The following is a 15,604-nucleotide window of genomic DNA, read 5'->3' as shown; positions in this document are numbered from 1 at the left end:
TTTTTTACATTTTCATCTATAGATTCAATAGACTCATTTCGACCAAACGTGTCACAAGGTTTTTTTTAGTAAAGGGAATTCTATTTTTTTTTTCAAATGAAGGACAGGCCTTCTTTCATGGGGAGATAATTATGAGTTCGCGAAATGTACATGGATAAATCCTTTGTAGCTGACTACGTTGGAACTTAAATTCAAAATATATGTAAGAGAAAGATGTATAATTAAATAAAGGATCACATTGGACAGGTATTGAACTATCTGGGAAACGACATATTTGTTGCTGTTTAATTTTCGTTGCAGATAAATGTTTCCTTAGGGGCAAATTTTACTTCATACAAATCCACAAATATTGAATATGCTGAATCTACAACTCAGAAATGAATTATTGCTGCTAGCATCATTATAGAGTGTACATTACATTACTTTGCTGAAAACATTCATTTTCTTCATATGCGATTTGTTATTGTAATTTCCAAATCAGAGATTTTATCAAATACACCTACCGATTTGATATACATGTACATGCAATGGTAAATATCATCAAGAAAAAAACATACATTTTTTATCTATACTTGATGCTTCTGACCAGATATTTGATTTTCTTAACTTGTCTCTTTCTCCACTGAGCAACAAACAGATTATAATTTAAATCTGCGCAAAGTCCCACAGGTTCACTCAGTTCACAGTCTAGGTATTGGAGGAAATGTCCATTTTTATCTATAATGTGGACGCAGTGGTTATTATCATCAGTCGTAAGAATGTGACTCTGACTGTCTGTGGTGATTCCTATTGGGATGAATGGCCTGTTCTTCGGAGGAAGTGTATGTCCCGTGTACCTGAATCTCAGTCTCCCAGCATGATTTACCACCACTATAGCTCTAATGCCATTGTCGGAGACACATATATCCAAATTTCTATTCTCAGTTATACATGTATATATCGAAAAGAGAGGTTTTCTGTGATCATCATACTGAATGGTTTGTTTCTCTGTGGAACCTGAATAACGGACAATTTTCGAGTGTTTGTCATCATGACTACACATGGTAACCAGGAGGTCACCAGAGGAAGTGCTACAGACGCCACGAGGTGTCCAGTTCTGGAGTCTGATGACGTTTTCAATCTTCTTATGCTTCACAATGTTCACAGTTCTATCACTTACATCGGTGTAAACTAGATCTCCACTTCTTGTCACTGCTATGTCCCATGGTATGTTGCCTGACTTGGTTTTGATTGACTTGAGTAGTGATCCCTGATTAATGTTAAAAAGTTTCATAGTGCTGTCGTTTCCTCTTGTCCAGATTTCATTGTCACTCAGACATGCCACATTGATAAGGTATTCAAACCCCGTGTCTATATTTGTAACAATCTCTGGTTCATCAAGCAGCTGTTTGACTTGAGAAGGGGATCCAGCTTCTGATGATCTCCTTTTTGGTTTCAAGCTGTAACCATTTTCATCTAATGTTAAAGAACTTGGTAATATGATTCCAAATAGTTCACCGAATTCCTCGCCTTGAACCTCTCCTGGAATGAATTTTGGTAGAGAAGGAGCTATTTTCTGTGGAAGATTACTGTAAAGATGAACATTAGAGGTGACCCTTAATAGTTTTGACATGTCATCAGCATCTATAGTTCTTTCAATTGATTTGATATCATTCCTTATGTCAGATATGTTTTTATTTATTTCATCCAGATGTTTCTGCAGCGTTTGTAACTGTGTCTTCTTCATCTTTTCAACTTTGGCTTTAAGTTTTAATGAACGTTTTTCAATTTCTGAGTGCCAGGCTCTAGCATGTTCTGTTATTGCTAAAGAAAGATCTCCATATATCTTTTCCAAATGATTCATTCTATTTTGTACATCAGAGGCAATGTGCTGGTAGGTTGGATAAATAGTCTCAGTTAGTTCATGTCGTTCTTTGAATAATTTATCCTTTTTTTCATTCACAGCTTTCATAATTTCTGACAACTTATGACTTAGATGTTGACCAGATGCGATACACATTTTACAAACAGGAATTCTACATTTGTTACAGTACATTAAACAATGTTGCTTGTTATGATATTTACATTCAGGGTAGAGGCGGTTAGGTTTCCTGAACTGATATTTGATGAGCTTGTGGTCCGTGCATCCATCAGAGATTATGTGTACTCCAACACAAGCCTTACAGAGATTGACAAGACAGGAATCACAGTGTATCTCTACCTCGATAGTCTCACAAAGGTCACATTGCGTCATTTCTGGGACTTTGGACTCTGAAGCATAAACAGGTTTTATGTTAAGACTGACTCTTGTGATTTCAAAAGTGGACATTGTGAAATCGAGATGGAGTAAAAATAAAATCAATCATACTTTTGCAATGCTTTTAAAACTAGAGATATTATGAGCAATAAGCTCACTAAATGATACCCCCGCCTCCCATATGTATATAAATTTCATATGTATATGAAAGTTTCATCAAATTTCATTCAGTGGTATGAGAGGAGTTTAAGATAAGAGATGGGTTCCCCAATGTGTAACAGACATAAGGACGGACGTACAGACTGCTAGACGGACGTACGGACAGACGGACATCCCGATTACTATATACCCTCCCGCTCTTCAAGCGGGGGGTATAATGATTGTAAAAATGGTCTTTATTATACACACCCTATTGAAAAGTGGGAGGGAATATAGTCATCGGGATGTCCTTCCGTCTGTACGTCCGTCCGTAATTCTGCAACTCCTCCTATACCAAGTTAAATCTAATGAACTTTCACAGAATCTTTGTTACATAGTGCCATTGTACACCTGCTATATTATTTTTTCAATCCGTCCGTCCGTTACGCTTTGGGGTACCAATCTCTACCTGCAACTCCACGTGTACCACTGAATGAAACTTTCAAATAATCTTTGTTAAATAGTGTCATTGTGTATCTCTAATTTTATTAAATAAAATACTTAAATACTTTTTCTAAAGAAAGGGCGTTCATCAGCAAGATTTATGTCTTTTCCTTTCTTTTTTCTTCTTAATCTCTATTTATCTTTTTTTTTTTGGGGGGGGGATAATATAAGATAATAATCAATAATATATATTGTACATGGCCAATTATTTTATATACATGTATATATATATATATATTTGTTTAAAAAGATATTATTACAGACATTGATTTTGTACCAGGTAAATGAAACTGGGCGTAAATGTTTTAGGACAAGAAGTACAAATGAATATAAAATTGATAAAAGGAAATATAAGTTTTAAATTTCTGTTAAAGTCTTTGTCATCAGGGTGTACAAAGTGTACCTACACTATTCTTTAAGGAAATATTTTAACCGAGCAAATACTAAGCCAGTTAAAATAAGTATCACCTGATAAATTCAGTCATTGAATAATTATGATTTTATTAACAGGAAGTTATTTTTATTCAAGGGAAGGAGAGTTTGATAAATTTCAGTTTTTATTGAGAAAAGAAAACTGCCTTGTTTTCGCAGTGAAAATATCAAGTGTTTGAAAATAATTTATGGAATTGATAAATTTCAGTATTTTCTGCTAAAAATCCATGAAAAATACAAAAAATATTAAAATTAAGAAAAATGTCGATTTCGAACTATTCTCAAATGTTCCAATTAACGGTGAGCAATGAACAAAATTGTATAGCAATGTATATTGTACACTAGAAAAGAAAAATTACTCCTCCTAAAAACTTTTATCTATACTAAAACTAGATTAAGAAATGAAAAAAAATTAGTCAGAAAATGAAAATATTTATCCGTCAAAGAAGTAAAAAACTTCAAACCATGAAGTCAAAAATACGTAACAAAACGAAGTATAAAAAGCAAAAATGCCGAGACTACTGTATATGATTCACATTGGAATTAAAAAGTTACTTATTATTGATTAAATCTTATATAATTGTTAATAAGTCCCAACCAAAGCTTTCTGATTATGTTAAGAAAGAGCCTTACTTAAAAAAAATTTTTAGGATAGTCATTCAAGTCTCAACCGTATATATTTGTTCAAATGTTCCTTTTTTGAGGTTGATATTTAAACTATTTAGAAGCTTTACTCCGACACATATATTCAATTCCATTTACTTCTCTGTTTTTCTAGTCGACGCATTTTTCTGTTGACGAGTTTACAACGTAATCAGAATTCAACACTTTTAAATACTATTACAAGCAAAATGCATGTCTTATCTAGAGCAAACATTCAGTGTAATGAAGTTAAGAATATCAAGTAAATTTTGAATTTCTATTACTGTAAATATAAGCTTACGTTGCGGAGTAAGGAGTTGATTCTTTCTTCGATGGTTCAAATCCCAATGCAGGACGTGGAGACAGCTCAGGTCCCGTGTCCCTTAGATGCTGGTAAAAAAAATTACTTAGTGCTTACTGTCTAAATGTGTTGCCTTTCGCCGTCAAGTGGTTGCATTCTCATAAAATTGAAAACTTCTTGAGGCCGGCGTTGAACTACAAACAAATCAAAACTGACAGGAAAGGGATGTACAAAAGCTGAAGACTGCTTAAGTATATACTTACATCAAATGATCATTTTACCTGGTTAGGATTTCATGTTCCCTGGTCTATTTTCTGACAATAATGACATTATTTTTTATTGGAGCTTATACTTCCCTTTGTTTTTTATCAATACTAGTTTATATTTAATAACTATTTATCATTATCACCTGGGTGTACAGTGTATGATTGATATGCTAGAGTATCCACGTATGCACAGTTTCTAAAAAAAAAAATGGAAAGCTATCGTCAAATCAGTTGATGAATCAAGAATATCAACAGGCTCGTCAACATTTCGTTAACTTTATTTTTCATATGATGATTTAGTCAGAAAATACAATCTATCATTAAGTCGACTGTTGATCAACGATAGACCATTATTATACCCTCGCTTGAGTCCTTATGTTCGTTCATCTGTCTGTTACCCTTTGAGGTACCTATCACTTATCCGTAATTCCTCTTATATAAATGAATGCAATACAATGAGACATTCACATTAGTGTCATTCTACTCCGAGAATTCAAACGATTAATAATGTAATAATGTAAATCCTATGTAAACTGTAGACATGCGGTGTGGCAACGCATATTGAAAAAATTACGCACTTTTTCCAAATTGCGTTAAAATTGGGACAAAATCAACGCACTTTGTAAAAAAACTTTTCAAAGTGCGTCAAATTTGGGACAATATAAACGCATTTTGAAAAAAAAATTGAAGTGTATTAAAAGTGTACATCAACATTTTGTTTAACCATGAGGACTACGTGACTTAACGCACTTTAAAAAAAATATAATTGAAATAAAATTTCCGTACTTAGATTTTAGTAATAGACAGCACTGTTTTTCTTAGATATCTTTCAAAAGCCGATGAAATGATATATCAAAGGCCTTATCGAGAATGAGAAGAAGGCAGATAAAATGACCCACAGCCCATTTCTTTATCTTTCATATCAAAATATATGTATTCATATTTATTTTTAAAAAAATAACGTAAAATAATGAAAAAAATGAATTAGGCTTTCCATAAAAATAATGTTAACGCAACCTCGTGCATTATAGAAGAGAGGCCCAGGGTCCATATCGCTGAATAATAGCCAATTGACCAAACTTTGGTCAAAGTAACTTTATACAAGAGGCCCATGGGCCCTACCCTATCACTAGAACCCCTGACCTTAGGGCCATAAAATCAAAATTTTGGAAGAGGTATTCTTGCTCATCATAACTATGTACTTAGTTTATTTTTTTACTAGGATCAGAAAAGAATTTTTCAAAGAATTCATGTAATTTCACTATATAATCTATAGAACCCCACCCTAACACCAGAACCCTGACCCTGGGGCCATAAAATTCACAATTTTGGTAGAGGCACTCTTGCACATCATAACTATGCACTTAGTTAGTTCATTTAATACCCAGGAGCAGAGAAGATGATTTTCAAAGAATTCATGTATTTTCACTCTCTAATCAATAAAGCCCCGCTCTAACAATAGAACCCCTGACCCTGGGGCCATAAAATTCACAAATTTAGTAGAGGTACTCTTGTTCATCATAACTATGTACTTAGTTAGCTTACTTTATACTCAGAAGCGAAGAAGAAGATTTTCAAAGAAATAATGCATTTTCAATATATACTTATTTATCCCCGCCCTAGCACTAGAACACCTCACCCCGGGGCCATGAATTTCACAATTTTGGTAGAGGACTCAATGCTGATTACAATCACGCAAACAGTTTGACTGCTTGATGTCCAGGAGTAAAGAAGATTTTTAAAGATTGTATTAATTTTAGTGGTTTTTGACCCACCCCCCAGGTCCCGGGGGGGGGGGGGGGGGGGGGGCAGGGACCATGAAATTCACAATTGTTGTTCCCCTTCACTGATAGATGTTTTGTGCCAAATTTGGTTGAAGTTTGTTCAGTGGTAGCAGAGAAGAAGCTGAAAATGTTTAAATGTTAACGGACAACGCACGACGCACGACGACGGACGAAAACAGATAGCAATAGGTCACCTGAGTTTACTCAGGTGACCTAAAAATCGAATACAAATCATAAATAACAATATAAAACGCATAATTTTTCATACATCATAATACGAATCTATTTAAATGATTGTTTTTAAGTCTTATTTAATGACAATAAAAAGACGTTACGTTGTGTTGGAACATTATTTACAACGAGCACAAAAACTTGGATTTCTGTATCACGAAGGGTCATATGTAAAACGTCTATATCTCAGGTCCTGAAGTGACGTCATCAACAAAAAGTTATCCAACCAGGTTGGAATAATTAATTACCCTATCTAAAATTTGCTAGAATGTTGACTACTCTAAGTCGTGCAAAATTTATTTTTTTAAAAAGTGCGTTAACTAGGTCCCAAATTTTACTCACTTTGAAAAGGTTTTTTTTCATACTGCGTAATTTTTCAAAGTGTGTGCAAAGTAACAGTACAATCATGACTTGTTTGGGGAGGAGAGCGAAGAGAACGAGGATAATATACATGTGTATAATGATCTACGTACAAGACAAATTCATATAAGGAAACTTAATGAAGCAAAGATGTGAACGGTAGGCAGGGTATGCTTACTCATCAATGGCATCTGATCCCACCTCTGATGTTTTGAAGGCCCGTGTTTGCTTTGCTGCTATTTTATATTGTTTAATAGATTGACTTTTGAGCTTGAATGCTTTTTGTAAAGAAAGAGCGTCCATCAGCAAGATTTGTTTCTTCTTTTTTTTTTTGAAATCTCAATTTTTACTTACCTATCTCTTTGGGGGATAATATAAGATAATAATCAAAATAGTATATGTTGTACATGGCTTATTATTTTATATATATATATATATATATATATATATATATATATATATATATATATATATATATATATATATATATATATATATATATATATATATATATATATATATATATATATATATATATATATATATATATATATATATATATATATATATATATATATATATATATATATATATATATATATATATACTAGGGATGTCAACGAATAGTCGACTATTCGACTGGACCATAGATCGAATAATGAAACAACATTCGAATATTAAATAACTACAAGTAAATGGGGAGATAATGAAATTTTAATCTCAAAATTGAAAAGGGTCCTTTCTCAAACTACACAACTGTATAGAGCCCATCCTCAGACGAATAAAAGCTCAAACACAGTCACAGTATATAAACAATTTTCCACATTCTTAATATGTAAAAATTAGTAATAATTACATACCGCGATAACTGTTTCTAACCACTGACTTTTTTGTTATTGTACGTAGTAAATTATGCAATGTTATTGACTTGTACCAATTATATTTATAAACTCTGTGAATTTCAAATGCTTAGGAACACACAATATTTGCATAGCCATGAAGTTTTAAAGTTCGATAATTATTAAAACAATAATTTTACATAAAAGGCATTATGATATACAGCTTGGGTAATCATAAATTAAACAAACAGTATTTAACATTTTCATCGGAGCTGTGGATTGTGTGTACGTGTGTGGTTATATTCATTTTGTACCAGGTAAATGAAACTTGGCGTAAATGTTTAAGGACAAGAAGTTTAAATGACCATAAAATGATAAAAGGAAAAATAAGTTTTAAATTTCTGTAAAATGTCTTTGTCAACAGGGTGTACAAAGTGTACCTACACTGTACCTCAAGGAAATATTTTACCCGAGCAAATACTAAGCCAGTTTTAATAAGTATCACCTGACAAATTCAGTCATTGAATAATTCTGATTTTATTATCAGGAAGTTATTTTTTATTCAAGGGAAGGAGAGTTTGATAATTTACTGTTTTCAATGAGAAAAGAAAACTGCTTGTTTTCGTAGTGAAAATATCAAGTGTTTGAAAATAATTTTATGGAATTGATAAATTTCAATAATTTTTTGCAGAAAATCCTATGAAAATTAAAAACAAAAATATCAAAATTCAAAAAAAAAAAATGTCGCTTTAAAAATACTCTCAGATGTTTTAAATTAATGTGAGCAATGATCAAAATTGTTTTAAATTAAACAAAGTATAACACTATGTATAGTGCACTAGAAAAGAAAAATTACTCCTCCTTAACTCTAAAAAAACTTTTATTAATACTAAAACTAAGTTAAGAAATGAAAAAAAATAGTAAGAAAATGAAAATATCTATCTGTCAAAGAAGTGAAAAACTTCAAACCATGAAGTCAAAAATAAATAACAAAACGAAGTATAAAAAGCAAATACCGAGATTACTGTATGTGATTCACACTGGGATTAAATGTGAATAATTATAAATTAAATCTTATATAATTGTTGATAAGTCCCAACCAAAGCTTTCTGATTATGTTAAGAAAGAGTCTTACATGTAGTTTAAAACGATTTTTAGGATAGTCATTCAAGTTCCAACCGTATAAATTTGTTCACATGTTCCGATTTTGAGGTTGATGTTTAAACCATTTAGTAGCTTTACTCAAAGACACATATATTCAATTCCAATTACTTCTCTGCTTTACTAGTCAACGCATTTTTCTGTTAACGAGTTTACAAATCAATCAGAATTCAACACGTTTAAATACTATTTCAAGCAAAATATACTCTTCAAAAAAAGAAACGCATAGTAGAATTTTAGTGACACATTGAACATAAAGATGGTTGGAAAAATGATGTATAAATAAAACAAAAATGTGGTAAGCAATAGGAATACTATCTAAATGTCATGATTACTCAACAATTTTAAAATTATAGTCAGTTTAAGGCCATTAAAGATCAATATCGGGTATGCCCCCCGCAAACACAAATGATAGCCATAAACGGCATCTAATGGAAGCAAATGTGTGTTTTAAAAACTGTATAGGAATACTCTCTCATTCCAAATGTAGAACTTTGGTCAGCTGTTGCAGAGTTTGGGGATGTGATTGTCTTTGGCAAATCATGTCAATCCATTTTGTCCAATGCTGCTTAATTTGGATTAAATCTAGCGATTTGGATGACTGTGGCTGAAACAGGTTGTTGTTTCTTTGCAAGAATAAGTGTTTCAAACGAGCCATATGTGGCTGTGTATTGTGAGATTGCAATACGGCTCTAGGATGCTGCAAAATTGAATGGGTATGTGTAGGTAGAACATGGTTAGAATACCCTTTTCCATCAAAGTCCATTGAATTCGAACCAAATCAATCTTACTTTCCTATAATACCGTTTTCCATATCATTACACTACCACCACCAACTTTTTTAACGTTCTGGAGGCAGTTATATGTCTAACATTCATTACAAAGAATTCGCACTCTTAAACTTATAAGAGGCTTTCAGATAAACATTCTAGACTAGTAGGTTAACCAAAATGTTCAGCAGTGATGCTGGGGTCATACTCTGTTGATCTGAGATCTTCGAAGTAGATATTTGGGGTGTTGTGGGGTCGGAACAATGGCATGAATAATTCTCTTGCAATAATTTGTAGTCAACTGAAAACGGTCTTGTTAGATGATCTGTGCAGTTCAGGGATAGTTAATGCTTTAGATGACGTCCTTGCATTACATTCCTGCAGTTTACGTAATCCTCGGAAGTGATGCTGTGCTGCTGATGTCACATGTAGTCTACCATATTTTTTCCAAACATCGGGTGTTCAATGTTAATGGTTTATGTTTTATAGGTTAGATATGGTCTGTGTGTAACATTAAAACCTCTTGCAATTGTAGATTGCGGTACCCCTGCTTCCAGTCGCCCATTTTCCTTTTTGTGCTACGCAACATTCAGATGCAGCAGTTTTAGGAAGTCATTTTTCAGATAAAACCAGATTCAAAATATCGAGAACCCCCGCTTTTGATAGCCACTTTGTAACTGAAGGAATTGCATTGGAATTCAACAAATGAAATTGGGATCAAAATTTTGGGGGAAATTTTGCAAAATCAGGTCTTTGTGTCTGTGAGACTTGTAGAATAGCTGTAAAGTTAACAATTGCATTAAAAGATCATGCATTTCACTCGAATACATCGTATCCATACAAGAAAAGGTATGACAAAACTATCATACGTTTTTCAGGGCATTGTTCTTACGTTTCTTTTTTTGAAGAGTATACATGTCTAATCTACAGCAAACATTCAGCGTTATGTAGTTAAGAATATCAAGTAAATTTTGAATTTCAATTACTGTGAACAAAAGCTTACGTCGCTGAGTAAGGAGTTGATCCTTTCTTCAATTGTTCAAATCCTGTTGCACGATGTGGAGACCGGTCCTTCGGATGAGTCCGTAAATACCGAGGTCCCGTGTCGCAGTAGGTGCAAAAAAGATATACCACAGCTCACTGTCCAAATTTGCAGCCTTTCGCAAGTGGTTACATTCATATACAATCGTAAATAAAAAAAATTCGAGACTGTCGTTTAACTACAAATAGTTCAAAATTGACAGGAAGGGGGTATATAAAAGTAGAAGACTCCTTAAGGGGTTGTGTACTGAAATCAAATGATCATGTTACCTGGTTACAATATCATGTTTCCTGGTCTATTTTCTAACAATAATGACATTATTTTTATTGGAGCTAATCCTTTCCTTTATAGTTTTGTACCAAAACTAGTACATGAATTTAGGTTATCTTTACTTTTCTATATAAAATGTAAAAATGCAAAAGGTCCTCTGGCTAGATCCAAACATAATTCCACTTGTATTGCAAAGCAAAATATAAGTAATTTTACCGAGTACCTTTTGAACGCTTTCTATACATTTTCCTTGGATTACAAATAAAAAAAAGAAATTATGAAATCAAATCAATATGTAATGGTTTGTTTAAAATAATTCTATAGATATCAAACTTTTAAACATTTCCATGCTGTCAAGAAAATATAAACACCTGACAGGTAGATAAAACAGGTAGCTCTGCTTCTAGATAAAAGTCCCTCGAGACAAACCGTGTAAGGAGGAGATTGGTCGACTGATTGACCAACATTGCTAAAATCAGGTAAAAATATACAAGTAACTTAATGCTTTAAAACTGGATGAACCCATTAAGATTCAATGCACATATACCCAGGTATTGTAAATAAAAAAAATTACTTGTCTACATTTATAATTGTATATTTATTTTCTTCATTTGTGTACACATTCGTAAAAACTGGTCATTTTTGTTTCAGAATCAAATCACAAAAACTTACTATGGATCCCCGTACCACTGGTCAGGACGTGATGCGATGTGACCTGTGTGAGACCGCTGTGGTTCAGATGCACTGTGTTACATGTCTTGTCAATCTGTGTAAGGCCTGTGTGGGAGAACATATGATATATGATGAATCCAAAAAACATGAAGTTGTTAGATTCTCTCTTAGAAATTCCACACCCCTCTTCCCGGGATGTAAATATCATGACAAAGAACGATGTGAAATGTACTGTTACCCGTGTGACATTCCTGTCTGCATCAGTTGCCTTGCATCCAAGCAACATTTAGGTCATGAATTATCTAAAATCTTACAAGTTCTAGGTGAAAAGAAAGAGCTGATTATTAGAGAAGGAAATATTTTAAATGAAACAATTTATCCAACCTACCAGGACATTGCTTCTGATGGATAAACAGAATGAGTCATTTAAAAAAGGAATATGGAGATCTCTCAAAAGCCATAACAAAACATGGACAAGATTGGCACAGAGAAATTGACAAACTAGTCCAGAAACTTAAAGCTGATGTTGATGAGATGAAAAAAACACAGTTACAAACTACAGAAACATTTGAATGAAATTAACAAGAAAATTTCAAACATTCAGGATGAAATCAAATCATCAATATCTATGATAGACACTTACGACATGTCAAAACTATTTTATGTTACATCAAATGCACATATATACAGAAAACTTCCAGAAAAACTTCTACCATCTTTACCCAAATTCTTTCCAGGAAAAATTCTAGGAGAAAATTTTGGAGCCTTAACGTCCAGTTCTCTAGTATCAGATGAACATGGTTACAGCATGAAGACAACACAGATATCACCAGAAGCTGGATCCTCTCCTCCAGTCAAACAACTGCTTGATAAACCTCAGACTATCATAAACATACGTACTGGGTATGTACATCCTTTCAGTGTGGCCTGTCTGAATGATGAAAATATCTGGGGTAGTGGAACTGGCAATCTTATTAAGCTCTTCAGCACCCACAATCCTGATTACCCACAACTTAAATCAATCTGTACTAGATCGAGGAACACGCCATCTGACATAACAGTGACCAAAAGTGGAGATCTAGTCTATTCTGATTTCATTAATAATACTGTGAACATTGTGAAGAATGAGAAGATAGAGGAGGTGATCAGACTAGAAAACTGGAGTCCTCAAGGTATCTGTAGTACCTGCTGTGGTGACCTCCTAGTTACCATGTTCAGTAATGATGGCAAACAAACAAAGGTTGTTCGATACTCTGGCTCCACAAAGAAACAAACCTTTCAGTTTGACGATAAAGGTAAACCTCTCTATTCATCAGGTAGGTGTGACCGATTTATAACTGAGAACAGGAACCTGGATGTCTGTGTGTCTGACAGTGATGCTGAAGCAGTAGTGGTGGTCAATCAGGCCGGGAAACTGAGATTCAGGTACACTGGACATGCTCGTCCTACCTCTTTAATTTGTGAACCTATCAGTTTACAAGGAATCACCACAGACAGTCAGAGTCATATCCTTACAGCTGATTATAACAATCACTGTGTCCACATCATAGACCAGGATGGACAGTTTCTCCGTTACATAGACTGTGTAAGTTATCCCTGGGGACTGTGTACAGATACAAATGACAATCTGTTTGTTGTTCAATGGGGAAGGCGAGATGTGAAGAAAATCAAATATCTGCAATGAAATGAGCACTTGTTGTGTTGCATTCTTTGTAATTAGCGGTCTATATACATATGTATACAATATCACTATAAAATATCAATATGCTGAAGTATTGTAACAGGCATAATATTTCAGTATTTTATCTTTAAATTATTCATCCTTTTTCATTAAAATTTATAAGTGTTATACTGTGATTCATTTATTAAGAAAATTGAAATGTTGTTGAATTTTAAAAGAATATCAGTTTTATATTGTAATTTACTGAAAAACTTAATAAGGGGTACCAGTATTTTTAATAATTTTTTGGCATGTTAAAGGAAATAGGAAACATAAATAAATGAACCCCAAAAGATCATTTTTTTTGCCAAAGATTAAACACTGGACACAGAGGTGGGAACAGGTACCATGGAAGAGTAAATACGACTGTCGATCGGTGTCGTATAGTGAGACTTTCCCCATAGTGAGGCTTCCCCCGGAAGGCTAACTATATAGTGAGTCATCCCCCGGAAGGCTGGCTATATAGTGAGCCTTCCCCCCGGAAGAATGCTTTTATAGTGAGACTTCCCCCACGGAAGTTTCAATATATATCCGTTCTTCCGGGGGGGGGGAGGCTCACTTTATAGCCAGCCTTTCCCCATTCATAGCGAGACTTCCCCCTCTTATTATAGTTTCTGGAACATTGTTTTATTATTTTAAAAAATTCTAACAGTGTTAATTTATGACGAAATTATCTTCCATATAGGTACACGTATTTATATATTTATTTTATATACATGAACAGTTTGAATATCGTTTTAACTGTTTGATATCCATTATAATATATGCATGTACATTGAGATGATATAATATACATGTATATAATATGTACATGTGTATACCCTTTCCTTTACATGTATTGATAACGAATAATTTGATTAGTTCACGAGTCACTTATATGAAATGTTCTGAATGTTTTCAGCATTGGAATAAAAAAAAATGATAGCATAGTTTTGTTTGTGTGTACAAACATTAGCTATTTACACATTAGATATGGTTCAACCGATTTAATAAAAAATGTAGCGAAAAGAAGAAACATTTATAGTACTTTAAGACTATGCGAGAAATAAAATAATTATGCTCGAATGTGAAAAATGAAACATGCATTCCAAATCTCAATTATGATTTTCTTATTTCCTAACTGTATTTATCGAAAGTTTCATGTACATAAAGTTAAAATCTACTTTAAGGATAATTTTAAGCATCATTTAATAGATATGCTGAAATGTAAAATTGATTGGAAAATATTTCATTTACTTTATTCACAGGGACGTTTACAATATTAAAGACTTCATAGAACAGTGGTTCGACAAAAATTTACACTGCAGCACATAAATCTCAGATTTTTATGGAAGGTCCGTAAATGCATATATCTTGTCAATGATTCAGGGGTGCATTTTGACTATGTCTACTCGCTGTCCAATTAAGTAATTAAAAGATTTCATGGTGATTCTCCTTGAGTTTTTGTTACTTATTTAAAAAGTTGAATGGCACATGCTGATTCAAAATTACCAGTATGTTTCGCCCCACGCATTAAAACATTGTATTCTTATTTTCAATTTGTGTGGAATAGCAAACAACTTATTGGTTTGCACATGTGTTGAAGTTAACAAATGAATTATGTTTGTTATTTTTTTTTAATTCATATTCAAATATCTTATCTCAATCAAGTAATGACTGATTCATACATGCACGCTCTGTTTTTCATCGTATAAAGTGTAAAAATATGAAATTGCGACAAACAGATCTACACACTAAAATTGACAATTAACCATCTCCGACTTTAGTGCAAAATAGTTTAGTCAAATAAGTGACAATTGCAATGCAGTATATATATATATATATTTTATTTTACGTATTTTTTATACGTGTATTCAAACATCCCATCGTCCAAACCCATTTTTAAAACACGACCAAAATGAAAAAATATTTGTATGAATTGATGTATGGGTGTGATGAGCAGGGGATGCACATATTTTCATGCAATTTTTCCGGTCATGAATTTAAAAAAAAGGGGGGGGGGATTAAGCCCAATTCATGCATCCGGTGCCTTTGCTAAAATATGCATGACAGTCAGAATTTGATTTAAAGTGTATTAGAACCCAAATCCATCTTATTTGATTTTATAGTGATGTAATTTCTTTAGTATCACGCATATTTACTTTCAAAATGAAATACAAATCCTTAAAAAAATACTTCATAAAATTTATAAAAGTTAAAAGGTCCCTTAAGCATATACATTAAATATTAAATTATG

General features: G+C 33.0%; 2 protein-coding genes across 3 annotated transcripts; one reads left to right on the top strand and one right to left on the bottom strand.

Annotated features, from left to right (window-relative positions):
* Positions 1-505: 505 nt before the first annotated feature.
* Positions 506-10,759, bottom strand: LOC134272228 (uncharacterized). 2 transcript variants are annotated; one of them, XM_062754477.1, is made up of 2 exons: positions 10,668-10,759; positions 506-2,250 (listed from the first exon to the last, which is right to left on the bottom strand). In XM_062754477.1, the coding sequence occupies exon 2, from the start codon at positions 2,231-2,233 to the stop codon at positions 563-565; it is 1,671 nt and encodes a 556-aa protein (XP_062610461.1). In that variant the 5' UTR covers positions 2,234-2,250; positions 10,668-10,759; the 3' UTR covers positions 506-562. The 2 variants fall into 2 exon arrangements, with proteins under 2 accessions (XP_062610461.1, XP_062610460.1); XM_062754476.1 differs by lacking the exon at positions 10,668-10,759 and adding an exon at positions 4,254-4,352.
* Positions 10,760-12,210: 1,451 nt separating this feature from the next.
* LOC134272227 (tripartite motif-containing protein 2-like) lies at positions 12,211-13,425 on the top strand. Its single transcript, XM_062754475.1, has one exon. It carries the CDS (start codon positions 12,277-12,279, stop codon positions 13,330-13,332), a length of 1,056 nt encoding a protein of 351 aa, XP_062610459.1. The 5' UTR covers positions 12,211-12,276; the 3' UTR covers positions 13,333-13,425.
* The last annotated feature ends 2,179 nt before the right edge of the window (positions 13,426-15,604 follow it).

Source organism: Saccostrea cucullata, unplaced genomic scaffold (genome assembly GCF_032062105.1).
Source record: "Saccostrea cucullata isolate Sc308-1 unplaced genomic scaffold, CSIRO_AGI_Scuc_v1 ctg2485, whole genome shotgun sequence".
Classification (NCBI taxonomy): Eukaryota; Metazoa; Mollusca; class Bivalvia; order Ostreida; family Ostreidae; genus Saccostrea; species Saccostrea cuccullata.
This window is presented reverse-complemented; position numbering and strand designations above follow the sequence as displayed.

Excerpts from the sequence above, each read along its gene's own strand:
- LOC134272228 (XM_062754477.1), bottom strand. The coding sequence starts at position 2,233 with ATGACGCAATGTGACCTTTGTGAGACTATCGAGGTAGAGATACACTGT.
- LOC134272227 (XM_062754475.1), top strand. The coding sequence starts at position 12,277 with ATGATAGACACTTACGACATGTCAAAACTATTTTATGTTACATCAAAT.